General features: G+C 35.7%; 1 protein-coding gene across 3 annotated transcripts in view; it reads left to right on the forward strand.

Moving 5' to 3' along the window:
* The window catches only part of ROCK1 (Rho associated coiled-coil containing protein kinase 1), a 93,100-nt gene that overhangs the window by 29,119 nt on the left and 36,431 nt on the right, over positions 1–27,550 (forward strand). For 2 of the 3 annotated variants that reach the window (XM_087755302.1, XM_009471233.2), the window contains 15 exons: positions 4,267–4,348; positions 8,038–8,138; positions 8,968–9,105; positions 10,321–10,496; positions 13,381–13,465; positions 15,324–15,468; positions 15,757–15,895; positions 16,779–16,870; positions 17,096–17,255; positions 19,891–19,957; positions 23,952–24,040; positions 25,669–25,717; positions 26,295–26,430; positions 26,811–26,902; positions 27,028–27,274. In XM_087755302.1, the coding sequence (XP_087611428.1) occupies positions 8,058–8,138; positions 8,968–9,105; positions 10,321–10,496; positions 13,381–13,465; positions 15,324–15,468; positions 15,757–15,895; positions 16,779–16,870; positions 17,096–17,255; positions 19,891–19,957; positions 23,952–24,040; positions 25,669–25,717; positions 26,295–26,430; positions 26,811–26,902; positions 27,028–27,274 (1,696 nt within the window). In that variant the 5' untranslated portion in view covers positions 4,267–4,348; positions 8,038–8,057. Of the gene's footprint in view, positions 1–4,266; positions 4,349–8,037; positions 8,139–8,967; positions 9,106–10,320; positions 10,497–13,380; positions 13,466–15,323; positions 15,469–15,756; positions 15,896–16,778; positions 16,871–17,095; positions 17,256–19,890; positions 19,958–23,951; positions 24,041–25,668; positions 25,718–26,294; positions 26,431–26,810; positions 26,903–27,027; positions 27,275–27,550 lie in introns of those variants that run through there. The other variant, XM_087755311.1, reaches the window with a different exon arrangement.

The following is a 27,550-nucleotide window of genomic DNA, read 5'->3' on the forward strand; positions in this document are numbered from 1 at the left end:
AGGGGCAGTATATACGTCCAGACTGACCTTTGATTTTACTCCATATATCTATTCTTTTGAAACTTGTAAATGTGGTGTAGTAATGAATGAAACAAAGCCAACAGTATACATGGAAACGTTGGTTTCGTACGGAAGAACTCTCTGCACGTTGTAATGGCTCCCTAGTATGCCTCTTTTTAATTTCAGAACAAATGAGGTATTTTAAATAGATTATGAAACTATTGATGATTTCATTAAACAAATGTGATATAGAAAAGACTATATCAGACCATGAAACTGTTTGAGTGAAGGATATTAGAAAGGAAGTTTTTTCCCCTATTCTTTTTTAATCACCTCTGAAATACTGTTACCATATAAGATGTAAGTGGAAGTCATATGTTTGCTTTTATAAACCAATTTATTTTAGTAATCTAATTTAACTATTAACATAAAAGGAAACTGTCTGTGTAGACCTCAAAGCTAAACAGCAAAATTGCTCTGTAATGACAGAATAGGGTAGAACTTAGTGTTAGCTGAAAATACCTCTAAGCTACAATATGTGTTTCTAAGAAGTACAGGATGTGCTGTATTTAAAGAAGACACATACTAAAAATATATTGAACCCATCTGAGTGGGTAAAAATCAATCATAAAAATGAGGACTTCTTATTTTAATAAAGCATGTTAAACTATTGGATATATGGTTGCCTATTATAAGGATGTCTTAGTATATTTTTTCTTTAAGAGGAGGAGGGTATGGCTACTATAGGTCTTGAAGGAAAGATGTTCCTTTCTGTACTAGGAAGCAAGTCAGATGGCATATTGAAAGATTGAGCAAGATGGTAACAAGAAAGCTGAGAGAGAACTCATCTCTGCAGCCATCAACAATAATGCTCACGTCTCCTTTCATTTGGCCTTCACCTTTTTTCTCCTCACCATTGTTGCTAAAACTCTGTAGTATATTCCCATCTCTGTGACCTGCATCACTTTCAGCCGGCATTGCCTTCTCGCTGTTGAATTGTGTGCTCCTCCTCCCTGTTTGGTCACCAGTGTTACCACTTAAAATAGCCATGCTTCCGTGTTTCCCTTTGTACTGGGACAGCTTGTAGCGTTCGCAAGTTCTTCTGGTTTAGCTAATGTAAGTGAAATAAAAAGGCTGTTCCATGTTTTATGTTACATGCTAGGTATCCCAAATATTTAACTTCCATTATTCACAGTTCTCTAAAAATTACCTTAAGTGTAGTCTTGTATTTGCAGTGCACCATTAAAATAGTACCATGCTATTTTTTCTTCAGTAACATGCTTCAGTTGAAGAAATTAACGATTTTGAGAGTTAAGGATTTACAAGTTTTTTAATTACTATAGGGACACCACCCCACCCCTACCTTTTTTTAATGTAAGTTTTGAACCAGGGTAGTTTCTTCTGTGGATACGGTAGCAAAGGGGAGCTGATTATTGAAGAGCCTTTTAAATAAGAAACTCTTGGCATGCAGCTTCCTTAGATGTTGTTTTCCTGATTTTGAAGTGTGATTTGAAATGAATGCAAGATCAATAGCTTGAATCTGTATTTCAAAGTTTTTTCTTAAGTGTTTTACTTGAAAGAGTTTGTATCTAAGATCTGAAAGGCAATGTTTTCAGGGTGAGTTCTGAATTAAACAATATTGAAATTTGCTTTTGCCTGTTAAAAGTGAATTTGTGTACTATTTTTCATCTTTATTTTAGAGCTTTTAAAAAGAAACACAACAAAATACCCAACATGCCTGACAGACCAATGAAACCATGACACTTTCTGTACTTCTTGCCTTTTTCTGCATAGGCTTGTATTTTAATATTTTAAAGAAAAAGTATGATACAAAAGTAAGATTGATGTTAAAATTTTGTAAATATTCCCATTTGTCCTAGATTGTTGTATTCAGTGTTTAAAATCTCCCCTCCTCTAAACAAAACCACTGAATTTTTGCTTTTGAAGCAAACCCTGAAATGAAGCAGGTAATTGCACTGCCCCAGAGCAAACCAGGATTCTGAGAATTTTGTTGTGCTTCTGCTTGATGTGTGGAAAAGCTTTCTGTGTTAGCTGTGACCCTGGACAAATTGATTGACTCAACAGATTGGAAGGCTTAAGGGCAGAGTGGACCCCGGACTTTGGCAATTCATCACCATCACTCATCTGCTTTTAAAAATCCCTGGATGTGACCTAGCAGCCTCGTAGATGTTCCTTGCCTACTGCTTCTCACAGCATGGGGCTCAATGCATAGAGCTACCAGTGCACTTTGTGCTGCCCTACAAGCAGTTATTGTGGTTTCTCTGTTGAATTTACCACAGAATTGAAACTCTTTAGTGGATTTCCTGGATATTTACTATGTATCTTTGGAAAAGGAGTCTTTTGGTAGGTTACAAAGTATTTCTCGCTAAGTTGCATTTACCCTACATAGCTTTATTTCTACATCTGTCTTGAGTCCAAGTCGTCGTTGGCCTCTTACTCTCTTCTCTGTATTACTGACCCATTAAGTAGGTAGTCCATTATGTTTTTCATTGCCATTTGCTTTCCTTTTTTGTCATCAGTGTAAGTCCAAAAAGATCATCCTTTAATACACTCAAGATGCAAAACCTGACTTTATTGAAATGCTGTGAAAATATTGTGATGCTTTTCTTGTTTCTTACCATATTCATTGTAATATTTCTTCATGCAAACTAAGCCACTGTATGGAGAGGTAACTTAAAACAGGAATGTTTTTATGAAATGAACAAATTTAATAACATCCAGCCGTTAAAGTAGTTCTGAATATCCTTGTAGTTTTACTTCCCTACCCCAGTTTTCAAATTGTAGCATGATTTTACTGCTTATTCTCATTATATCTGAAGTAAATAATTTCTATCTCGCATACTTTAAAAGTGAGGACTGCAAGCCTATAAAAAATTTTCATTTTGATAGCATTTGATTTTTTTATAGCTTGAAGTCTCCTATAGACTGAGGGGGGAAAATAGGTTTGAATTTGAAGTGAGAAATCAAAGAATAAGTTTTTTAATTTAGATCAAATGTGTTCTCTAATATATATTGCTGGAAAATAAGCTTTCAAAAAGCTCGCACTCTAGCTTTTCTTCAGGCATAGTTACTTGATGGATGTAGTGGTCAAAGACTGATGGATCAGCTTTCAATGCTGTATTGCATGATTTTATAAAAGCTGAGAACAGTCAAATTAGGTCTAATCAGATCTGAACTGATCAGATCAAAGATATGTCTGGTCTAATATCTCACTCCCAACAGGTCAATAACAGATAGCATAGACACATAGGTACGAATTGGACAAGTAAATGAAGCACTTTTCCCTGGCATGCTTTGTTAACATCCATCAATTTGTATTTTGTGACCTTTCTCTCTGTTTTTGCAGTTGTCACTTAAACACTACCTAGTTGAAAAAGAAGACTCTCTAATGCTATTTGATTCTTTGTTATATAATTCCCTAGAATACTTGATCATTTTTCATTAGATACCATATCTGTGATTTTAAACCAAAATATCTGGCTTAGTTTTTTTCTGAGAAGATACAATCCACTGAAGAATCATGTATACCTGTTGTAAAAGTTAGACTGAAACTTTAAGTTGGGAAGTTTATGACACTTAACAAGACCTTAAAACTATTTTCGTTGTTGTTGTTGTTGTATTTTTCTGTAGTTTTTTTGGTGGGTTTCGTTTTGGTTTTGTTCATAGGGATGTATTCTGTGGTAGTAATGCCAGGTGGGCTTGTGGCTGTTCATTCCTAGATTTAAGTTAGAATGTGTAAAGCCAATATCTTGTTCCTGAAAATTCCCTCTGAATTCAATGAATAAAATGTGGGGGTTGACTCTTGGAATTAAATTACTCTCATTACTATCCTATTTGCCAGTTGCCACTTAATGTTCAAGTGCCTACTGTGTGATATGTTGTGACTTTTTAGCATTATTGAACTTCATTAGAACTGCTATTAGTTCTTTTCATATTTGGAAAAAATAATTTTTTTCATGTAGATGTGGTGCTAATTAAGATAATTTAATAATTCATAGAACTATATTTGTTTAGGGATGGATGGAAATTAAGTTTTGAAGAGTCCAATGGAAGTGTAGGAGTTACAGCTGTTTCATGTAACTGCTAACTGAATCATTGAATAAATATGAATGATTTCCTTTGTATGGAAAATTGATAGGGACAACTGTTTTTATCTTGTCTCTTCAATTAGCAGAATGTCTAATTATTTTTCCAAACACTTAATTTTGCTTGTGTGTATTTTTTTTTTTTTCTTCCTTCCCCCAGGATGGATTAGATGCTTTGGTATATGACTTGGATTTTCCTGCCTTAAGAAAAAACAAAAACATCGATAACTTCTTAAACAGGTGTAAGTATTTAATGTTTCAGTTACTAAATAACAAAAGACTACAAATACCAGCAAAAATAAAAAATAAGTGATTCTAGCTTTTTGAAAGGCATCTAGGGATTTGAGGTGCGTTCAGTTTTTGGGTGCAAGTTGTTTTAAGAGTCTGGTTATTTATTTATTTCCCCTATACAAATCTAATCCCCAGCAATTGAATGTCCAAGTTTGTGGCCACTGTAAATGGCATTGTTTTCAGTGGCACAAAGCCTTTTAAAAGAAAGGCTTGTTATCTTTGTTCTTGGCAACCCTCTGGATTCCTATAACTTGCTTTGTAATTTCATGTACTAATATATCATAAGCAATTAACAGTAAAATGACATGACATGTATACAGTGTCAAGAAATCATATTAAAAATTTGTCCACTGACAGACTGGAGCATGTGTTTTGTAGACTTTTTTTTTGTTGTAAAAGGTCTCTCTTCACTATCCCATGAAATTCTTATAGTACATAGCTGCTGTATTTACTTGTGCGTGCAGCTGATGTGTCTGCAGCGTTCTTCTCTGTATTTACACTAGATTTTTCCACTACCAGATTTCCTGCACATTCTACTCTGTAATAACATTTTAAATGAATAAAGTTGATTTTTTTTGATAGCATAGTTAATAATTTTCATAATTATAAAAAAAAAAAGGGCATTTAAGAGTTAAGCCTTTTCTAAAGGCTGCCAAACTGACAAATTCTGGAAATCATGGCAGACACGTTTGCTGATTCGAGACTTGCTTCTGCCTGTGGACTGAATGAGCAAACCTTAAAATTAAACTAATGTTATTAGATTTTTACAGGCGTAAGCATCTCAATTAAATGTTGTAATAAATGGCTTTTGTGGCAAATGTAAAGTAATTTGACTAAAATAATTTTTGTCTTTGCTTCATAGAAGTTTGTTTTCATTTCTGTTTCCAAGGTGTTTTCAAATAGTTTACGTGGTGCAACTGTAAGCAGTGGTAGTGAATTTGTGGGTTCTATTTTATATTATACCCCATTTATGGGAATATATGAATCCACTAGATCTAGTTGATGGCTCACGTGCACGTAAGCTGGTTGCTGAAAGGCCTAAGTTCAAATTTTCTGTTTAACTTTTCACAGTTCAAATTATATTTGATATCGTACACAGTGTTACATGCACATTTTGTATACTCAGTTATTTACAGAGAAGGTGCGGTGAAATTCTTGGAGAAAAGAGAAGTTGTGTTAGGCAAAGGCAATACTCGTTGCAGCAGATAATTTGAATGTAATTTTTATGAATAGTGAAATCATTAGTGAGTCTCAAAGAGCTTCACTTTTGCAATTGGGGCTGAGTGAAGGAAAAGAAAACTTACATTTACAGTCTGATAATGAACATCTTGTAGGTATAAATTTTATACTGTGTAAGATGTGACCTGAAGTAATATGAAGGTGGAGAAGAGACCGTATTATTACACTGCAAACTGCCTTTAGAATACTAATCTTGCTGTGTTTGCTGAAATATGAAAGCAAGCTGTGGATGTGCGAGTAGTGGCCTTAGAGGCAACTGTGAAGTCTAGTTTGTCTCGTATTTCTATTTAAAAAAAATAGACATACAGGAATATTTTCATGTTTATTTTAGTTCTAATAGAAAGCTGTTTAAAATATCTTTTTGCATTATTAGCTGTCCAAACAGTTTGCACCATTATTCTAGAACTTTAAAAAGAATTTCTAGATTGTAAATAAAATGGGAGTTTGCTTTCTTCATTTTGTAGAGTGATTGCCCTATGAGCCAGTCCTTATCCCCTCTTATTTTTCTCTGGTTTATATTGTATATTTGTGGAGCCTCCAAAATCTGCTTCTACCGCCTAAGGCTGTGAGGGTTATTTTTGCAAATGTAGAACCTTATTTATGTTCTACCATATAGAATTAAAAGAATAAAGAAACCAATATTCAAGATGGTTGAGAGCCCTACTTTGCAGCAGGGACTCAGCTTGTTTCAAGACAGCATCTAAGCTTATAATCAAACTTCAGGGCTAGTTGGAGAACACGGTCTTTTGTCATGGGAGCTACCCCACCTGTTCATACAGCGTAAGCTGGCCGCGTCCTCCACTGTTAGTGAGAGAAAGAAACTGCCTATTTAAATATGTTGCAGCCTGATAAACCTTGTTTAACAGATCTTTGTATACGGAGGTCAAACTTCCAGTACTGTTGTTACTGTAACATATTGTCTGAAGATAATCGAATGTTAGTATGTCTCTCAAGCAGTAAATGGCAATTTGCAACTGCTCACAAACCCTGTTTACATTATTTAAAAATCTTTAGATTGCTCTTCAGATGTATTTTCCTTAATTCTCTTTTGGCCATAGGCAAGGCTTGTGATTGAAAACCATTTAAAGCATTCATACTGTGCCTAGTTTTCTTTTGTGAGGTTTCCTGTTGTGAGATTACTAAGCAGTAAGTTAACAATCACGAGAAAATAATTGTCATGAGAATTGCTGCACTTTACTTCTGTGCAGTCTTACTCATCCTCCACAGTGCATCAGTTTTCACCAGGGCAAATGAGGCAATGCGTTATTTTTTTAAATTACTGAATATTTTGATCCTTGTGTGAAATAATTTGTCAGAATTTACAATTTTAATATAATTTATTGAAATCAGCTAGTGGTATGCTGCATTGTAAAGGGATGGCTTTACATCAGACAGTAATGCCATGGAGTATTTATTCAAACAAAGCTATGTTTGTTCCTGTTGCAGTAATAAAATCTTACTGAATTTTAATTGTACATATGCTGCTTTTGTTTTAGATAATGGTCAGTGTGGGTAGAAATCTAATAGTAATTTTCTGTTGTCTGCCTAGTAATTTTTTAAAAATATGAACTTAAAAAATGACATTTCTCCTCCTTTCTCTTCCCCTGTTCTTACTTCTTTTCTAAACTTTGCTCTTAAGTCTAGAATATTATTTCTGAAAATCAAATATCGTTGAATAAATTATTAGAAGCATATCTGTTTTAGTAGATGTTCCTTGCTTTTAGAAATACTGAAGCATGAAGCTTTTCCATGTAATCTCATGCCAGTGTTGACCCACATGGATTAAAATAGACTGTTTTAATCTTTGACCAAATTTGGAATTAGAATATCTGCCCACTGGGAGTTTGTAAATTATTGTAGTTTATAGAATGACAGGTTTATATAAATAATTGCAATGATTCCCACTGCATGTTTTAAATTAAAATCTACTTTTTGAGTATTAGAAATAATAAAAGTGCAGAAAAGTGAAAGCTTTTTTTTAAAATAGTTTCTTCAAGTGTCTCGTATGTGTATTTTATGATATTTTCTCAGATGTGTTACATCTTTATCCAGAAATAATCTTTTTATACTGATCAGCTTACAAGCAAGAACATGCTGGATATGAAATTTTTTCATAGCTTTTTTCGCAGGTAACTATTTTAAAAGAAATTCCCAAATTAAGATCTCTGGTAATTTGATTGTACAGGACAGTCATTGCCTTATGTTTATGTCAGGTTTTGGTTACTATGGTAATGAGAATGAGGTCATGCATTCTGCAGAGAGGTTTCCAATAAGAAGGTACGTTCAAAAGGAAGACCCCTCTTTACGCAGCACATCTTCTAATAACTATGAAAAATTGAAAAGAGATGAATGGGTTTAGTTAAATAGATTATATATGAAATGTGAATTTTCTTTTATGTAGATAAAGACACAGTAAATAAAATGAGAGATCTGCGCATGAAAGCTGAAGATTATGAAGTGGTGAAGGTGATCGGTAGAGGGGCATTTGGGGAGGTTCAGTTGGTAAGTTATGTTTCTATTTGTACATTTGAATGTATTCTGTAGTATTTGCTCATGTGTCTGTTTCTGAATACAGTGTTCAGAAGATGCAGTCTTATAACATTATAGCCTTTAGCTCAGTGAAATTTTATTTCTCTTTATTCCATGGAAATTTTTTGGAGAAACTCCTATTTCAGTACTCTCAAAGTACGCAAGTACTTGTTCTGCATTGTAGTCGTGCTTAAAATAAAAGGGAATGTGTTTTCCTCATAATCAAGAAAATTAGCTTTTGCCACTATATACATGGACACTTGAACAAACCTTCAGAACTAGAAGAATTTCTGCCAGCTCAGGATCAACACCAGATTTTTGTGGACATAGTTCTCACAGATGAGAGATGATGTGTGGTGTTTGTGATAGATCAGCAACCAGGCTTGTTCATCCTGCTTTATTGAATTGAGAACTGGTGGGAGAAACTGGAAATATGGCAGCAAGTATACATTTCTGCTAATGAACTCTGGAAAATGCTTATAGTTTTAACTTTATAGTATTTAATAGGTGCCAGTCTTTGTCCTTTTAAAGACACATACCTACAAATTACAAAGCAACTGTTATGCCTGTGGACGTCTATGTTGAATAGTTCTAGCAAGTATTTTAAAAGCAATGCATATAATGTCAGATAATAGAATGTAATTATTCTGTAGACCTACAGTACATAATTCTTTGTAAAAATGTGAAGAGTCTTATAAAACTTGTTAAATAGTGAAGCAGTAAAAGTAATATATTCAGTGGTGGTCTTCATACGTTAATGTGGCAAACTAATGTGTTCTGTATGTCCCATTTGTCTTCATAGGTAAGGCATAAATCCTCAAGGAGAGTGTATGCTATGAAGCTTCTGAGCAAATTTGAGATGATAAAAAGATCGGATTCTGCATTCTTCTGGGAAGAAAGGGATATTATGGCTTTTGCCAACAGTCCCTGGGTTGTTCAGGTATAGTGATATTCTTTTTAAAATATTGTCATTATAGAATAGTTTTGTTACAACACTGCATGACTTGGAATTACATGTTTTCATTTTTGGCTTTTCAAATTCCCTTTTTGGTTGTATCGCTCTGTTAGGGAAATTCATTATTAACATTAGGATAGCGGATACTGCACTTGCTTCAAAACTGTATTTTGTCATAACATTTACCAGATAAGCTATTCTGTTTATTATTAAAACTCTTTGCCAGATATATATTGGTGAGCCTTCTCTGTAGTAATTCTTTGAGGCATCCAGCATACCAGAAAGATATGCTTAAGATGCAGCTTCGTATATTCTGATTTTTGTATGTATATTTGACTGCAAATTATGCCCGCTCTAGTTATTTTTTCCTCATTTCAGTGTTATCACTGACAATTTTTTGGGAGGCATTGCTGCCTTTGAAGTTTATAAGGAGCATGCCTGAAGCAATCATCATGCATTGTGTGTGCACATGTTAACTTGTTCATTTAAACTGTTCTTACCTTTAAGCATGTAAATTCTTCTCTTAGGTTAGAATTAAACAAAATCGTTCACCATTTACCTAGATCAAATAGGTAACTACATTACTATCTGTCTGGGAGTGATTGTCCAGAATAGTACTTTAGTGATTTTCAGAAAGTTTTAAGTTAGAAAACTTAAATCTACTTGCACTATTCGTGTTGAACAGAGCATTGACAACTGTAAGGGAAATGTTTTTACTTAATTGTTTAAAATTTAGGCTCGCTTTCTAAATAATAAATACATTGACAATAGAATAATAAATATTTAGTGATAACACAAAGAGAATAGGGCAGATGTTTGTAATACAGTAGTTTCATGTTTATATGTTTGTCAACTAGCATTCCAGTGAATAAGGAAGCATTTTTTCCCCTTATGCAATGAGCATTCTTTGAACTGATCTCAAAATTTATTCCACCAAATTAACTTATCTTAATTTGTAACCAGGACCCTATTCCTTGCATTGTAATATAAAGGGGCGGGAGATCTGGCTGAAATTTACTCTAGAGATTAATTCCTTTTTAGGAGGTTTGCTGGATGATGCAAAGTTGCTGCAGTAGCTGTAGCAATTCTGTTACTCTGTAAATCAGTTTGTGCAGAAATTCCTTTGATTTCCAGCTAGCAAAAGATTAAAGACAACTGCAACGTTCACTGACTTGTTTTTTGTTTATTTGCTTTTTGCAGTTATTTTACGCATTCCAAGATGACCGTTACCTTTACATGGTGATGGAATACATGCCTGGTGGGGACCTTGTGAATTTAATGAGCAACTATGATGTTCCAGAGAAATGGGCAAGATTTTATACTGCTGAAGTTGTACTTGCATTAGATGCAATTCACTCAATGGGTTTTATACACAGGTGAAAAAGAAAAAAAAGTGTTGTTACATAGTGTTGTTTTATTTCTGGTGCTTCCAGAATGACTTCAGTAATTGTTTAGGCACTTTTAAAATTTATGATGTTCCTTCTTCATTATTATTGCATAATTATTCCATCTTACAACTTCAAAGGTTATTGCCATCAGAAACTACAAATCTAAAGTGATACAGTCAAAGTAAAGGTTTTCAGCAGGCTGATGTTCCTCAGTTTGGGAGTAATAAAATTGTCCCACTTTACCAAAAGGTACAAGAACTTAAGTGGTATGAACACGTTGGCCCCAAAATGGTTCTTTTCTTTGGATTAGAAAAATCTGTTTTGGGAATTTGATAGCAGTAGTATCCACTGTTAGGTATTATTAATTCTCCGCTCTGCATTTGAAGCCTCAGCTGAAGCATCAGTGACCCATTAAACAAGAATCTGAACAATGTGAGGAAAATCTCCCAGCCACATGTTTTCTTGTAAGGGGCAAGATGGAAAATTGAGGTGCAGAACAAAGGGACTTGGCTTAGTTTCATATTATGTACTTCCCCTAAAGTGAAACGTAGTCACTTCTCGGATAGGTTGAGAAGTTTTCTTTTTGATATTTGAACTTTTATCTGTTGTTAACTTTCAATTGTGTTAACTAGGAGCAGAAGAATAATTTTTTCGACAGAAAATAGAGGAAGAGTTTGAGGAAGACATAGTATATAAATTCTCAATTTGTAATTTGGCCAGAAGATCAGTGTTAATGCGTAAGCTTTTGCAAAAAAGCAAAAGCAAAGCAAAAAAAACCTGTTGCTTGAGTAGGATCTAGAGCATCATTAATTAGGTAGCTATGCTGCACCTAATGGATAAATTGTCTGGCTGAATGGACTATTTGTACATGTGTATTGCAAGCTTTACAAAGCAGGCATTAGAAGCTGCCAGCAGCACAGCAAATTTTTTTTCCTGAAAATTTAGATTATTTTGACACCAGCAGATTTTTTGGAATTTGTTTTCCTCCGGAGTGAGTCTGGTCAAATCTGAGGTATGAAAGGAAACTGATGAAAATGTAGTCCTACTGCTTAATGGATCGGAGACCTAGTGACAAAGGACATGGAAAAGGCTGAGGCTGCTGCCTTTGCCTCAGCCTTCATTGATAAGGTCTGCTTTCAGGCCTCTCAGGTCCCTGTGCCTAGTGGCAGAGCTTGGGAGAGTGAAGCATTACTGTGGCAGAGGAAGATCAAGCTGACTCCCAGTTATGCAAACTGGACATACACCTGTCCAAGGCACCAGGTGGGATGTATCAAGGGTCGTGAGGGAGCTGGCCAGTATCCTTATGATACTGCTGTCTGTTACCTTTGAAAGGTTGCGGCAATTGAGAGATTCCTGATGACTGGCAAGAAGCAAATGACACACCCATCTTTCCCTGAGCAGGGCAAGGAGGGGAGGATCAGGGGAACTGCAGGCTGATCAGCCTAAGGGCAGTCTTTGGGAATCCTATGGAGTAAATTCTAAAGACGCCATTTCCAAGCGCGTGAATGGGAAGGTGATTGGGAACAGCCTGCATGGATTTACCAAGGGTAAAGCATGCCTTACCAACCCAGTTACTTCTGTGATGAGATGATGGGCTCCACTGATGAGGGGAGATCAGCGTGTGTTGTTTGTCTTGGCTTTAGCAAGGTTTTTGATGTAGCCAGGTTTGAAAGATATGGTTTGAATAGGTAGAACAAAGGGTTGTGCTCAGTAGTACAATGTCCAGCCAACAGTCAGCTACCAGCGGTTCCTCAGAGGGCTGATACTGGGGTCAGCACTATGTTTTCATTAACAACACGAACAGTGTTCAGGTGAGAGAGAAAGCATCAGTCACCAGCTGCCCGCAAGACTTTATGAAAAGGTGGAGCCAGACTTGAAGTTGCACACCGAAAAGATGAAAGGCCATGGATAACACAAGTTGCAGCAAGGGAATATCTAGCTATTCATTAGGAAATATTTTTTCACTCTGAGGGTGGTAAAACAGTAGAAGAGAGTCCTAGAGAGATTGTGGAATCTCCATCCTTGAAAAAAATTCAAAACTTGACTGGATTTGACCATGAGGAGCCTAATATAACTTTGAAGTTGAATCTAACTTCGTTAGCTGTAATTCGATCAGGCAGTTGAACCAGGGGTCTTACTAAATCCCTCCCAGCCAAAATTATTCTGTGATTATACTGATACGTTTCCACTGCAAGTTCATTTCACAGTTATGGGCAGGGTTCTCCTTTGAGGTCCCAGACATATATTTTCTCCTGAAATTCATGTTAGTGCTTTCTTGATAATTATTTCCTGCTATTATTCTGCTTCAGTATATTTAATAATAATTACCAGTTACTTTATGAAAACTTTTTCTATAATGGAGGTACTTTGTGGAAAAGGGCATAAGGCAATACTCCTTTTGAGCCATGGAAAAATACTTGTTCACATTAATATAATTCTGAAAGTGACATCCATTTGTTCCCTTAAAATAGAAGTGGTACAGAGAAGAAGCTATGTTTTCAAGGTCTGTTTGAGATAGCTAACTCAGAACCAGAATGGATTTTTTTCTGTAGCTGGATCCTAGCGGAGAGGTACTTCAACCAGTGAGTGTTTTTTAGGAACTTGAGGTTCAACATTAATGTCCAGATTTGTTAAATTTGGTGACTTAAGACTGTATTCCTACATCCATTATAATTTTTTTAAATGTTGCAGTTCATCAGTCTGTGTCTGACATGATACTTAGAGAAAGCAGAAAAAAATGGAGGAAATAGTGGCGCTTTCATGTTGGTGTTTTTCCTTGCAATATTGCATCTGAAAAATAGTTGACTATTATTGTTTTAATAAATTAAATTGATTTACGTACTTTTAAACAAATATCTTTTTCTCCTTTCAGAGATGTGAAGCCTGATAATATGCTGCTAGATAAAGCTGGTCATTTAAAACTAGCAGATTTTGGTACTTGTATGAAGATGAACAAGGTAAACATGTTTTTAATTTAGCTTTTCTGTTTGTGAAAGGAAAACATATTTAACAGTGAAAAGAAAATATACTGAAAACTTTTTAGCTAGATGAGAAGAGTCGGAAGTTCCACTCTGTTCCCGTTACTATTCTTTATACACCCTTTCCAATGACAATGTGGAATGCGGAAATGGTTCGTGAAGTAGAGACTGTATCAACTTCTGTACTGTTTTCTAGAGAAACTTTCTGAAGTCAAGCCTTTGATTGTCTCTAGATCCTTTGGATTATTTAAGTCTTTGGTTATCAAAAGTTAATGCAAAGAAGTGAGATTATTTTTATGTAGTGTGTCAGTAATGAAAGAATCAAAACTGATGTACAAGTCACTGAATCCCAATTGTACTTATTAGCCATATGGTGATGCAGCAAAAGGGCAAATCTGAAGGAAACAGGTTAAAGAATGTCACAGAATTATTTATATTTTAAAATGTATCCTGAGGTCACTAAAAAAAAAAATTTTGCAACAGTATTTCACATACTGTGAAGCACTGTTCTTCCCTATACAAAACTCTGATTGGTTTGTGTCAGCCTGCACGTATATATGAGGAAAACAATCTGAAATACGTGGTACTTAGAGTCTGTGTAATATGTACATTGTGTTCTCAACGTATTCCAGGAGCTTTGAATAAATCACTGTATTTAGCTGCCTTGCCATAAGTAAAAAGCACCAGTGAAAACCAAGTGCAGGTCATGTGTACAAATTCAAGGAGTTGCCTCAAGTCACTAACAGTCCACTTCAGTAGAATAGCTGACACAAAATTTGGCTTTATTTTGACTTAATACAGATTTATCCTTGATTGATTGTGTTCTTAACCATGAGGAATTTTGACATACAGAAAAACATTATCCTAGTGTTTAAGCTGTAAGTGCCAAAAAAGAAAAGAAAAAATATTACGAAACTTTGCTGTATATTTGCATTACAGAAGTAAACTTGCGTCAACAACACATTACATTTGTGCTGTTCTAAACAAAGCTAGCTGGGTAGTCTTGAGCCCAGTCTTGGGTTCCTCTAGTCTTTTGAAAGAGAAAGGTTACTCTGTGGGAGAGAAACTGCTCAGCATAGGAGATTAATTGAGGTGCATTCTGGATTTGCTGCATATGCAACACTGGATTTATATTTGTTATATTTACTTAGTTATATATTTTTATGCAAGTGTTTCTACTGATCCATTTGTAGAAATGGCATGGGATTATTTCAGAAGTGCCTGAATGGCACTGGAAAGGGGCATGTGGTTGCAGCTTCATTATTCTACGTGCCAGCTCCAGTGTGACTGGTCTCTGTTCTGCCAGCCCTTTCTTAGGGGTTTGAGGAATGTCAAACATTCTTCTCACCTGTTACCTGTTTTGAAGTCTGTCTGCTTAGTGTTTCAAGGCCCTGTCTACATTTAGTCTTCCTGGCATTAAGTATATTTGGTTGGATGTGGAAAAACTTGCACTTGCTGATCCTGTCAGCAAAATCTCTGATGTTGACCCATTCATGCTAACAGGGGAGCTTTCCCTGTTTATGGTACATCCCGTCAGTATATGACTCATTTATACTGGCATGAGCAGGAGAGGCTATGCAGTGTTTACAGGGCGTAGATGCAATTCTTGGATATTAACTGAGTTTTTTAAAGTAACTTTCAGTGTATTTGACAAATCTGGTGCTTTGTTCTGGATTTAGTAGCTTAGAATTTAAAAATGTTAAAACACCCATTTAAAAAAGAACATTTGTTGACAAAAGTTGATCTGTTGATGTTGCTTAGACTGTGTAAATGCTTGGAAATGGCTTGCAATTTTGGATCTTATATTCGGGCCTGACTGTTTTCCTCCTCTTTGTAGGAAGGCATGGTACGATGTGATACGGCTGTGGGAACACCAGACTATATCTCTCCTGAAGTATTGAAGTCCCAGGGCGGTGATGGTTACTATGGGCGAGAATGCGACTGGTGGTCAGTTGGAGTCTTTTTGTATGAGATGCTTGTAGGTGAGTAGTAGAATAATCAGAATTGACTACACTACTTAACTAGAGTCCATGTTAAAATCACTGTTGTTTTTAACTGTTTAATTTATTACTCTTCTGACACAAGCTGTGGTTTACTGATCATGGTATTTACAGAATATGTTTTATAAATATTCTGGCACAGTTCTCAAACATTTGTCCTTGCCTCTTGTTCACTTAGTTCCTTCCATTGTTGCATATGTAGTTCAAATATTATAAATCGAATCTACAACACTTTTGATCTGCTTTTTGATTTTGTCATTGCTTTTTCAGGTGATACGCCTTTTTATGCAGATTCTTTGGTTGGAACATACAGTAAGATTATGAACCATAAGAACTCCCTTACTTTCCCTGATGACAATGAGATTTCTAAAGAAGCAAAAAACCTTATTTGTGCCTTTTTAACTGATAGGTAAGGTTTAAACTTCAGTCAAAATGAAAGTAAGCCTTCGTTAAGAGAATTTCTTCTCATACCGAAAAAACACATATATCTATATATTTGTTTTGTGTGGGTTTCTAAACTGCTCAATGAAAGTGAGCGTTTGGGAGAGGAGTCACCAATGGTTGTTGCTGCTCTTTATGGTAGTAGCATGTATACTGGGGGAAGGGAAGTGCTGCTACTATGGGTATGTCTACCTTATAAATTTAGTTCGAATATGAAGTGTTACATCTTCGTAACAGCTACTGTTACCTTGGTCTGTGTTGCACGGTGTTGAGGGGCATGCAAAACAGATTCCTTTTGGATAAAGCTAAAGCAAAAGGCGCATTTCAGGAATGCCCCTAGCTTTTAGTGGACATTCAGGATCAGGGTGGAGTCAGCCCAAAGGAAGCCCATCTGAAATGTGGGTGTTAGGTCTGTTTCACTTTGTTGAGTACACTCCTGTTGTGCCCATGCTACTTATTAACATAAGCGTAACCTTTGCTTGAGAACTGTTGCTACGAAGGAGGGGGGCTGCTGCATTTGCTGCGCTGCAATGGGATTCAAACAACAGCATGAACTCCTAGAAAGAGCGGAACCTTGCTGCTGCTTGGCAGCTGCCTAGCCAGTCCAGGATGGTGGAAACAGCGGCAGGAGGACTTCTTATGGACCAGACTTAAAACCAGACTGTGTTCTGAAATGTAGCTGATGTGCTCTTATAGATATCTTCATATGAAAACTTTGAGATATGTCTATTCCTTACCTTAGTTTGAGAGGTAATTTTTTGTCTTTGTTGTTAGATTATGCCTTAGAATGAGTCTTTCCTTCAGAATAATTTATGTAATCTTCCATGCTTAACCAAGACACTCTTTAACAGGGAAGTGAGGCTAGGACGAAATGGCGTAGAAGAAATTAAACGGCACCTTTTCTTCAAAAATGATCAGTGGGCTTGGGAAACTCTCAGAGACAGTGAGTATAATGCTTTTCTCAGAGACTGTGATCTGGCTTACTTATGTATTATGTTAGCAAAAGGACTGCCATGTTTCTTTTTCATGGAATTTAAAGTTTTATTTATTCTGTACCAGGGAAAGAGATTTTTCTTAGACACCAAAGAGAAATTCCTCCCAAAAATTCTTGATTTGTCACTTGAGTAATACAATGATTGTTATCATACTATTCTGCTTTTTTTTCTAGCTGTTGCACCAGTTGTGCCTGACTTAAGTAGTGACATTGACACTAGTAATTTTGATGACCTGGAAGAAGACAAAGGAGAGGAAGAAACATTTCCCATACCAAAAGCATTTGTGGGCAACCAACTTCCTTTTGTAGGATTTACGTACTACAGCAACCGTCGGTATGTATGCAGGAAGCAAGCTAATGGTGTATTCTTTTGTCAACACTGTTTCTGACTCTTGGCCAGTATTTAGGTACAAGCCTTTTCAGAATCTTATTAATGATTCAGAATCCTAATAAATGATACTCTTTTGACATTTTGGTAATGATAACCAGTACTGCTAGTCATCAGTACCTTAAAATATCACATCGAATTTGTGAATGTCTTATTCTGCATTAAGAATATTATATAGTGGTATGGCAGAAGCTAAGCAAGAAAAATCCGCTGTTGCCGCTACTAGGCAGAGCTGCCTGCAGAGCACTGAATTATATATGTAGAGTCATGAATCAGGGATATGAATGTCACTTTGTTTTACGGCGAATTACTGTTCCTGAGCTGTATATGAGGATTCCATACTTTACATCAGTGTTTTAGCATGTGGTAAATTAAACCCTGGCTTACGAGAAATAAAATATTTTTTACTTGCCTGTTACCTGCTTCATTATTTTCCTTTTTCTTTTTTCCGAAGTACTCATCCACTGCAGAGTAAGATTGTGATGTCTTACAGTTTTCACTGTTGGTTAGAAGACTTTAAATTACATCAGTTAAAATTATATTAATTCATACTTCCAACAGTCATCATTATTGTAGGCACTATGGATAGCTATATCTACATTCAAAAATATTGATAACTTTTTCTTACTTTGAAAGCTGCTTTTAGTTGTAGTGGGTGTTAGTCAGGCTTAAAATGGGCTGAAACTTCCAGTAGACCATGTCAGATAGAGCCTATTCATTTTAATGGCATTTCTGGATAGGAAAGCCTTAAAGGAAATAAATCTGGCTTTCGTCCTTGGATGGAAGAGGAACCACTTTTCCAAGCCTGTGGTGAAATTCTTTCCATCTCTGCAAAGAGTTGGATTTGTTGTTGTTTTTTGCATAGTAAGGCATAGAAGGACTTGCAAGCTTTGCATAGGGTTTGTGTCAGTTCAGCAGTTCAGGAATTTCACCTACTGTTCTGATTTTAGTCTAGAATTTTAGAGTTCTTAATTTTTGCCTTGCAGGAAGATTTTTGGATTATATTATCAAGAAGGTGAAGTAGCATACAGAAGCTTGTTAATAACAAAATTTCTTCTCTCCCCCTCTTCCTTCTTGGGGGACAGTATCAGGAATTTAGAGAACTAAGTGGCTGTGTTTTGCTGTTATTGAAGAACTCTGCTACTAAATACTATCATAACTTTGTAGGCTTACTAGAACTAAAATGCTGTCCTAGAATTAAATTTTGTCCCATAATACTCTGCTGGTGTGATAGCCTTGAAAATTCTGAAGCAACCATTCATACTTGCTAAACCTGTAATCCTAAGTTTTATTCCCTTTTCGTATTGAAAATAGTTCAAACATTAAAAAAATTGCATATTTAGAAAAAAGTTGCACATTTATCTCCACCCTCCTTCGATTTCATCTTATTCATGTATGCTGAAGAGTTTTTAAAGAAATGGAAATCTAGGAAAATGATGTGACTTCTGTCCTTAAAGGAAGTAGTAGTCTTTTAGTATTGGAATACTTCCTACAGCTGCAATCTCATTGCTTGTAAACTGGGAAATATGGTTGTTTATTATTGAACTTCACCTATAACAGAGATTTTGGAATACTAGCTGAGAACACTTTGCGGTGTTCTTTTCTGGATGCGGATGGAACTGGTGCTGTGCCTGTTTAAATATCACATTCTCACTGCTCAACAGCCCCGGTGTGCAAAATATGGTGGCTTCTTGTACTCAAGACAGCAAGTCCCTTTCTGTAGGGAACTCTTCCATTTCCTCTTTGTCATTTGATTTGTCTGAAAGCAGTCTTGATGTTTAATATGACTTTGGCTTTGGAGAGGTCTTTGGTTTTACCCTCCTTGGTCTCTTGAAGAGGTTTTTGTATATGTGAAAATATGCATGTGAAACAAAAAAGATGTGTCCATCTTCCTCAGTTCACGTGTTAGAGTTTTTCCTCACATAATCTGATGCAGTTAGAGGTGTTTTATGTCTCTCTAGATCAGTTATCATATCACATCAAATAGCAAAGGAATTTGAAGATAACAACTTGTATTTATTTACCTGACTTTTCAGAATCATGACAAATAGAAATTTGTGGTATTTTTAGAAAACACGTAAAATAAGAATACTGGCTTCAGGGCAAACTTTTTGTGTATGGAACTCTTAGTAACTTTGTTGGAAGTTACACAATCTCTGCAGAGTTTGCTTCATTGCTGCTACTTGCTGTGTAAGTGCCTGAGTAAATATTTATGGGATGGAAGCCAATGAGACTGTTGTAACCATGGAAAGCAAAGGTTTTTTTTTTTTTTTTTAATGGTTAGTAAAAAAAAAAAAAGAAAAGTGGTTGCATTAGTATTTGGCAGAAATCCTTTTTTTCTGGAGGTCTTCAACTACAGTTTTCTGCTTTACCCTTTACAATAAATTATGTGAGGTTTTCAATTAAATGTGCTTAAATCTTATAATCAGATTTTTCATTTCTGTATTTATGTTACTATTTGTTTTTCCACATTTTGGAGCAAAAAATCTGAGTGTTATGTTTTAGGATGGTGGTATTCTGTTTTTTCATAACCTTGCTTTTGAATGATTCTTAAAATAAAACTTTGTAAATCTTGTTACAGGTATTTAGCAGTCTCTGCAGAAAATTCCAATGATAACAGAACAGGCTCCAGTGTGGATAAAAGTGTGGTATGTCTCACTGATTTTCAGCTTTGTTAGATCCTAGCAAAGAATCTGTTGCATATATGGAATAAACTAGAGTATAGAGAACTAAATGTCTCAAATTATTTTAGTGCTTGAAATATGGGAAACCAACCCATAAATTTTAACTGTTTAGTAAGGCCTGCCTATTGAAGTTATTGGAAAAGCAGAATTTTTAGAGTGCCTTATTGATCCCAGGTGTGTGCTGGCTTTGTGGCAATCATGGAGCGTGGACGTGAGTGTGATGGGAAGCTTGGGCTTTCCAGCAACCCGCCAGTTTAACTCTGGAGCTGGGCTTCCTGTGAACTAAGTGGAAGGTAGCAGATAATGTACCAAGCTTGGGCATTCTGCTCCTTCCAAAGGGTGTCCCACAAGCTATTGGGAATCGGGGCACTGAGAATATGTATTTATAGAGTAGTTCACCTAGCAAGAAATGTTTGGTAATTCAGTTACTGCTTCTGAAGCTTCTTGGCAGTCAGGTTTCCAGGAAGGTATGCTGAGGTGTTGGAAACAAGGCCTGCTTGTATTCTGTGTAAGTTCTGGTGTAACTCAAGGTATTCCCGTAGAATGGTCTGATATTTTGCAAATTACATTCTTTCCAGCAGAAAACACTGTCAAAAAGATGGTAAATAACTCTAAAAGAAATCTTCTTGGCTTTGACTATGATTTACGTTGTTAGTATTTTGTTCTGTTATGTTTTCTGTTTAAAGTAGAAGAGAAGTAGGTATCGATGCGCGTTCCCTTTTCTCTTAAACTTTCAATATAAAGGTTTTAATGATATATGGTATTACCCAGAGAAAATTTGTAAAGGGCAGGGGAACTGATTATGTACTTTATTGGGCTAACTGAATTTATTAAGCATTGAAGTGTCTTGATTTCTTTATGTATGTTGATGTGTTCCATAAATTGTGTTTTCCTCATAAACATTTGGCTGTTGATAAGGTAAAATTAAAAACAGAGCCAGACTTTCAAATATTTGCAGATACTTAAAGCTGTGTGCTGGCCTTTGGTTGACTCTGAAGAGAGTTACTGAATGGACTTGGCATAATTAGTGGGATACAGGCACCTGCATGTAGTCAAAGATCCCTCAAGAGCCCTGTCCGTATTGTCAGGTGTATTTGAATGTCTTGTGATTTTAACAGGTTTGGGAGGTGAAGCTCTGGAAGGATATGAGTGATATAGAGAGGTTTAAATAAATGTTAGTCTTTACTACAAGGTATTTTTACCCCACAGTTCTTTCTCAGCTGTTTTTCTTTCATTATGTGCTGCAATGAAAACAGTACTGTTGACAAATGGTTAGCAAATTAATTAGTTCTGGAAATAGAACACAAGATGTTACCTGGTCTGGCTGCATTTTGGCATGGTATTGAGTGTTTTCTGTGAGGGACTGAGTGCCAGAAATTTCCAAGAAATTCATTGCGTTTTGCAAGTGTGTAAAAGTTCACAGAAGTAGGCCATGAAGTTGGAGAAAAATGGAATTCAATGTCCTTTAACTGAATTTCAAACCTTTTTGAAGATCTGATTATTTACTTCGGTGTAGTGCTACCATAACCACCTGTAAACAATTCATATGTTAAGGAAGAGGAGATTAACAGATTCTTTTTTGCACTGGATCTTTGGTTTTCTTCATGGTTCAGGGTGCAGAACCAGACACACTATGCTGTGGTGATTAAAAAAAAAAAAAAAAAAGTATGGCAGTTCCAGGCGGATTTTTCATTGCTTTTCTGCTGTAGGCAGGCTTTTCCATATTCCTTTCCTCCTTCACCTCCTACTCAAAACGGAAACTGAGAACAAACTAAAACATAAAGGAATGCATTTATACTGAGTTCATTGTAACTCAGGATTTTCTTAAGGTATTATTTAGTCTGTTGATATCAGATTGTGCAAAACTTCTCTGGAAGCCTGTTGTCTGTAATTAGGCTGCTCAGCAAGCTTAGGCCCTTTGGGGTACAGCACTATAAAGCATCCACAGACAGAAAGAAGCAAGAGGATGCAACAGAGGTCCAAACTAGTAAGAGTCAGTACAGAAATGCCTCAGTTGCCAAATGTCTTTTTGGACCTGTTCCTCATCCATCCCATTTAGTTCCTTTATGCAGGCTGTCTGGAAGGGCTGTAAAATGAGTAACCAAGAAATGGAAGAGCAATTATGTTGAAACGTCTTTATCCTTTATTTCTGTGCATTAGTTGTGGTCCCTTTTTACTAAAGTGAGACCTAGCCTTTAAATAGTCTTGCTTCTTGATTTCTCAGTGGTTCATACCAAGGAGATTGATGTGTTGTGTACTGGTCCTCCTTCCTTTTTCCTCAAAGTTTAGATTTAGAGGCCATCTCTGTGGTTTTTGTCTACAACTGTTGTCTCATCCACATGGTGTTATGTTCTATGTCACACCAGTAATTGGTTTTCCAGAGCTGGTCTCTTAAGTGCTGAGAAGTCTATTGCTTCCAGTGTTTCCTTGCTTTCTCAAGGCTTTGTGATAGGTAGTGGTAAATATATAGAATAGAGTGGTGAATATATAAAATACATAGTTTCTGCTTAGTCCCCAGTCGCCATGTCTGTGTTCTTGCTCTGAAAACTTCAGAGCAGCTTAAGAACATGGAAGAAAGCAAAAGGAGGAAATGAGAAACAATCTCCAGTTCTTGAGAGCACCTGAGTGCTCCATGCTTTATTTCCTACTATGATGGGAAGGAGAACAGATTGAAAGTAGGAAGTAAGAAAAACACCTGCCTGGAATTAAAATAATCTCACCTGTAACTTTGTCATTTAATATGGATAAAGCTTGCTATAATACGTCTCTAAACTGAAATCTGAGTTCAGGACTGTACAGAGGGCAGTCCTTGTTGAGAACACTTACTGTTGCTATCAAGAAAGATTGGAGACAAACATAATTTGTCTCCTTTTCATGATCTCAGTGAGCAGTTCTAGTTTCTCTAAGCATATTTTGTGCAAAAAGGAAAAAAGGAAGAGACGGACGTAGGAGGAACTGTTCTGTTGCTCCTTTTCCCGGGGTGACTGTGCAAAAGGAGTCAGGCAATTATCAAGAGTTTTTGACGCCAGAACAAGGAACGAGAAAGCAAAGGGTCAGAACCACTTGAATATGTTGCTTTGAAGAGAGTCTAGGTTAGGAGTGTAATTCTCTATGCAGTTCCAAGAGTGTTGAGGGAAATGTGGGAAACCTAAATAAGGCTGAAATCCTGACAAGATCAGCAAAAAGGCTTAAAAGAGTGAATCAGCATGGGCTTGACTTAATAAGCTTCCTCAAAGTTGACACCATCTTATTAATTGAGGATTTTACTGACATTGAAGTGGGATTAGTGTGCCCAGAGGTGCAGTAGAAGGTAGATATTTTGAGACTACATGAAAAGAATGAATTTCTGAATTTATCTTGCTGGCAAACAGTACATGCTATACAGTAATGTTCTGTATTAACATCTGAAATGTGTTACTATTTTCAAACCTTATTACAGTGCTAGGTATAAAAATTATCTCTGACTAAATAGAGCATTTTCCTCCCCTTTGCTAATAACTGACAGTCCTGGTTCTGCTTCCTGAACTTGTTGAGAGCTTGAAGATGTGTTGCAAAATACATGTGGTGGTTCATGCTAGAAAAAGAAATTTTGAGACTAATTAAAATGCTTTCTTACATCTTTGCAGTAATATCTTTAGTCTGATTCTGAAGATGCTTAAAACAAGGAGGATTTGACTTAGCTTAGCCCCACAAATTTGGATGGAACTATTCAGAACCCTAAAATTTTAAGTGTGTTCAAATGATAAAACTGCATAATATTAAAGTTGTTTCTTGTAATTAACTTTTTTAGAAATTTTTTTTGGGGGGGGGATCACATTTTAATAAGGTAGAAATCTAGTGTTTAGAGAGAAGTGAGTAAGCTGTGATGCAACATAAGCAGTACTGAATATTCTGAAAAACTTTTTTGAAGTTTTTAAATTTAATGCATGTTCTTTCATGTACAAATATATATTTAAAGCTGGAAAATATGCAGAAGATGATCTATGAGTTGGAAGAACAACTACATAATGAAATGCAGTTGAAAGATGAAATGGAGCAAAAGTGCAGGTGAGACTTTGAACTTTAATTGTTTACATAATTTAAATACATCTAACACTTCAGTTCTGTATTACTGCTTTAGGGATTACCAGAATAACATTAAGAATGGTACTGTAGTTCTCCAAGAGAGTTCCAGGCACAGGTTTAAGTCATTCTAAAACAATATTTAAATGGTTTTCTTGAATATAGTATGAAGAAAATGTATTGTTTTCATTGGTGCCCGTGTAACACACATTCTTTCTGAACATTTGAGTGTTTGAGTTTACCCCATATCTATGAATTCAGATGTTTTATTGGACTGAGGTTCGCAATGATCATGCTGATTTTTTAAAAAACGTGAAATACTGTGTATATGACATATATTGGATTATTAAAATTAACTGTCTGGTACTTGTTGGAAAACCACATTCCTTTTTTTTTCCTGTGACTGATAGATAAGAACATCTATTTGCTTCTAAAGTCTTGTTTCTACCATGTTGAAGAAGTAGCTACATGAGAATTTCCCTATTTCTTGCAGCTACACTTAAAACAAACAGTTGGGATTCTTCTTTTCTGATAGTCAGAAATTTTTACTCAGGTTCATGCAAACTAAATTCCCCTTCAGTTAGCTGGTCCTTTTGAAGTCTTGTCCTCAAGGCCTGTATAAAGCCAGAAGGCAACGCTAAGTATAGGATATAGGAAGAATTTAGGCTTGTGAATTAGGACCATAGTGTGTAGCTGTACAAGCTACTTACATGGGAGCTGGTAGCCAAAATGGTCTGGTGGGAATTTAGACTGTGTGACACTGTTGCTTACTTACACACAACTTCACTGTTCACGTGTTCTGATTGCTTTCCACAAGCAGGACGTACACTGCTTGAAAGATATTCACTAACTGTCTTCCTGCAGTACTACTCGAGTTGTCAGAGCACAACGGTGTGTCTTCTGATACGTCATACTGTTTACTGCAGAGTCAGTAGATAGGATACATTGCTGTAACTGCTCCTTATTGTACCGGCCAGGTAACATCGTCTGGGTCCTTTTTGTTATCTCGTTAAAGGATAGCTAGCTACAAAGGATAGCTAGCTACAAAGGATAGATAGCTACAAAGATGCAATGTTATTGCCAGTTAACTGAGGTTTTACTATGCACTTAACCTCACTCTCTGTATAGTACTATGTTTTAATACATTGCTTCAACAGAGAGACTTTTAAATAATATTATTCAAATATCTTTATCCATAGTAGGGAGCTGTCTGCTGTTGAATTAATGAACCATTTTAGGTGTTTGGAAAGTTCACGACTAGAGGAAGTTTTAGCAGTTCACCAGGGTATTCTAACTTTAATGATAGCTTGTCGTGTACATACACTGTTTTTACATTTGCAGAATAAGGAAGAAAATGTAGCACCTAAAGTTTTGCATATATAATCTGCAGCAAAGTTGATAAATACTTAATAATATATTTTACAATTTATTGCCAGTGATTGATTGTTTTCTTCAATTTCAAATGTTTATTAAAAAATAGCATTAGACAAAATTTAAATGTTCACTTTAGTAACGGTCCCAAATTATTTCACTAGAAAAACACGATGTATAATGTATCCTTCTGAATGATTTTAATGATTAATGATCCTTAAATGATTTTTTTTAATTTTCAGATCTTCAAACATAAAGCTAGACAAGATAATGAAAGAGCTGGATGAAGAGGTAATTTTTTTCCTCACTGAAGCCTTCTTAGTTGGGTAAAGAATGGGGATAGTACTTTCATGATTTAAGATATTTCTTCTGTGACTAAAAAAATTGTTCTGAGTTTAAATTTGAGACCAAACAATCACATTTCAATATGTAGCATTGGGAGATATCTTTTTGTTTGTACACGTTTTCAAAAACTTTCTCTTTCTGCAAGTCACGCTGAATTCTGTTTCCTCTGCTAAATGTTTTGCTTAGTCTTGCTCATCACAATTTCTCTGGAGTTTATCAAAATCAGTTAGTCTAAAAATTAATGTACAGATTATTTTCTATTGAGTCCTTATGTTTTCTTTTAATAATAATTTTAATAGCTACTTACATATAATCACATTAATGATAACTTTTCTAGTAATTCCCTAAATTTATCATGTAGAAGTTAAAAAAGCCATCTTTTCTGAAAACCTTTTCAAGGAAGCAAGAAACTCATTCACTGGAAATGATGCATCAGTTTCCTTGATTAATTAGTTGCAGAGATACTGGTTTAGGGATCATTCCTTAAAATGTAAATAGAAAATACCAATGCTTTTAATTTTAGGGAAATCAAAGAAAGAACTTGGAATCAACAGTGTCTCAGATTGAGAAGGAAAAGATGGTATTGCAACATAAGATAAATGACTACCAAAGAAAAATTGAACAAGAGAATGAAAAAAGACGGAATGTGGAAAATGAAGGTATGCTATGTTGTCCAAATATTGACACTGATGAGGTGTATAATGTGTTTTGGAGAATAATTTGCTACTTTAGCATCTTAAGCGCTATGCAACTTTAAAGGGATCTTTTCAAATAATGAACACAAATTTTGAGTTTATTTTTATTTGAGTTTTAACGGGAACACAATATTTTTGTCTTATTTCAAATTCTCTTCTCTATAGTGTGCGTTGTTGTTCTGCAAGCACAGAATTTGACCTAAAAATGTATATAAGAAGAAAAAAGTCAACGAAAGACCTATTATATGCCAAGAATTTGAGTGTTTGTGTAAAAAACAAAACAAAACAAAAACCACTAAGGATTTTTGGTAATCTGATGTATTAATGGTGTAATTTCTCTGTAGTGTCCACACTAAAAGATCAGATGGAAGACCTGAAAAAAATCAGCCAGCATTCACAAATTACAAATGAGAAGATAACACAATTACAAAAACAAGTATGTTTCTTCTGTTTGTCTTCATTATTTCTGAGATTTGAGAAGCAGTATTGAGTGTTCAGATATAACAAAACTGATCTCATTAATTTTTATCTTTGAGAATCTCGTCTGTTTTATTTTAACAGCTAGAAGAAGCAAATGATTTGCTGAGGACAGAATCGGATACAGCAGCAAGACTGAGAAAGGGTAACACAGAAATGAGCAAGTCATTAAGTCAGGTAGAATCACTGAATAGAGAACTGCAGGAAAGGTGCAGAGTTCTAGAAAGCACGAAACTGCAGGTGGAGAAAGATTATTACCAACTGCAAGCAGCTTTGGAGTCGGAACGAAGGGACAGAAGTCATGGATCTGAAATGATTGGAGAACTACAGGGTAATTCTTCTGTATTTATACTTTACCAAAAAAGTTGTGATAACCCTACATTATTAAAAAAAGTACAGTTACATAAAGGGAGGAAAGCCAACCTGCAAATCTAATGTGACTTAATAGAACAATTTCTGAAGATCGGGTCTTGCTTCCTGATCATGTCTGAGCAGCTCTTGGGAGGGAGAGTATCAAAATCAAAGAGTGGGAAAACACTGATTGTAAGTCTATGGGGCTGCCCTGACTAAAAGTCAGAGTCCAGTGGTACAAAAATATGAAAAACTG

The sequence above is a fragment of the Nipponia nippon genome, unplaced genomic scaffold, assembly GCF_047370975.1.
Source record: "Nipponia nippon isolate SJK-2023a ecotype South Korea unplaced genomic scaffold, ASM4737097v1 scaffold_1, whole genome shotgun sequence".
In the NCBI taxonomy this organism is placed as follows: domain Eukaryota; kingdom Metazoa; phylum Chordata; class Aves; order Pelecaniformes; family Threskiornithidae; genus Nipponia; species Nipponia nippon.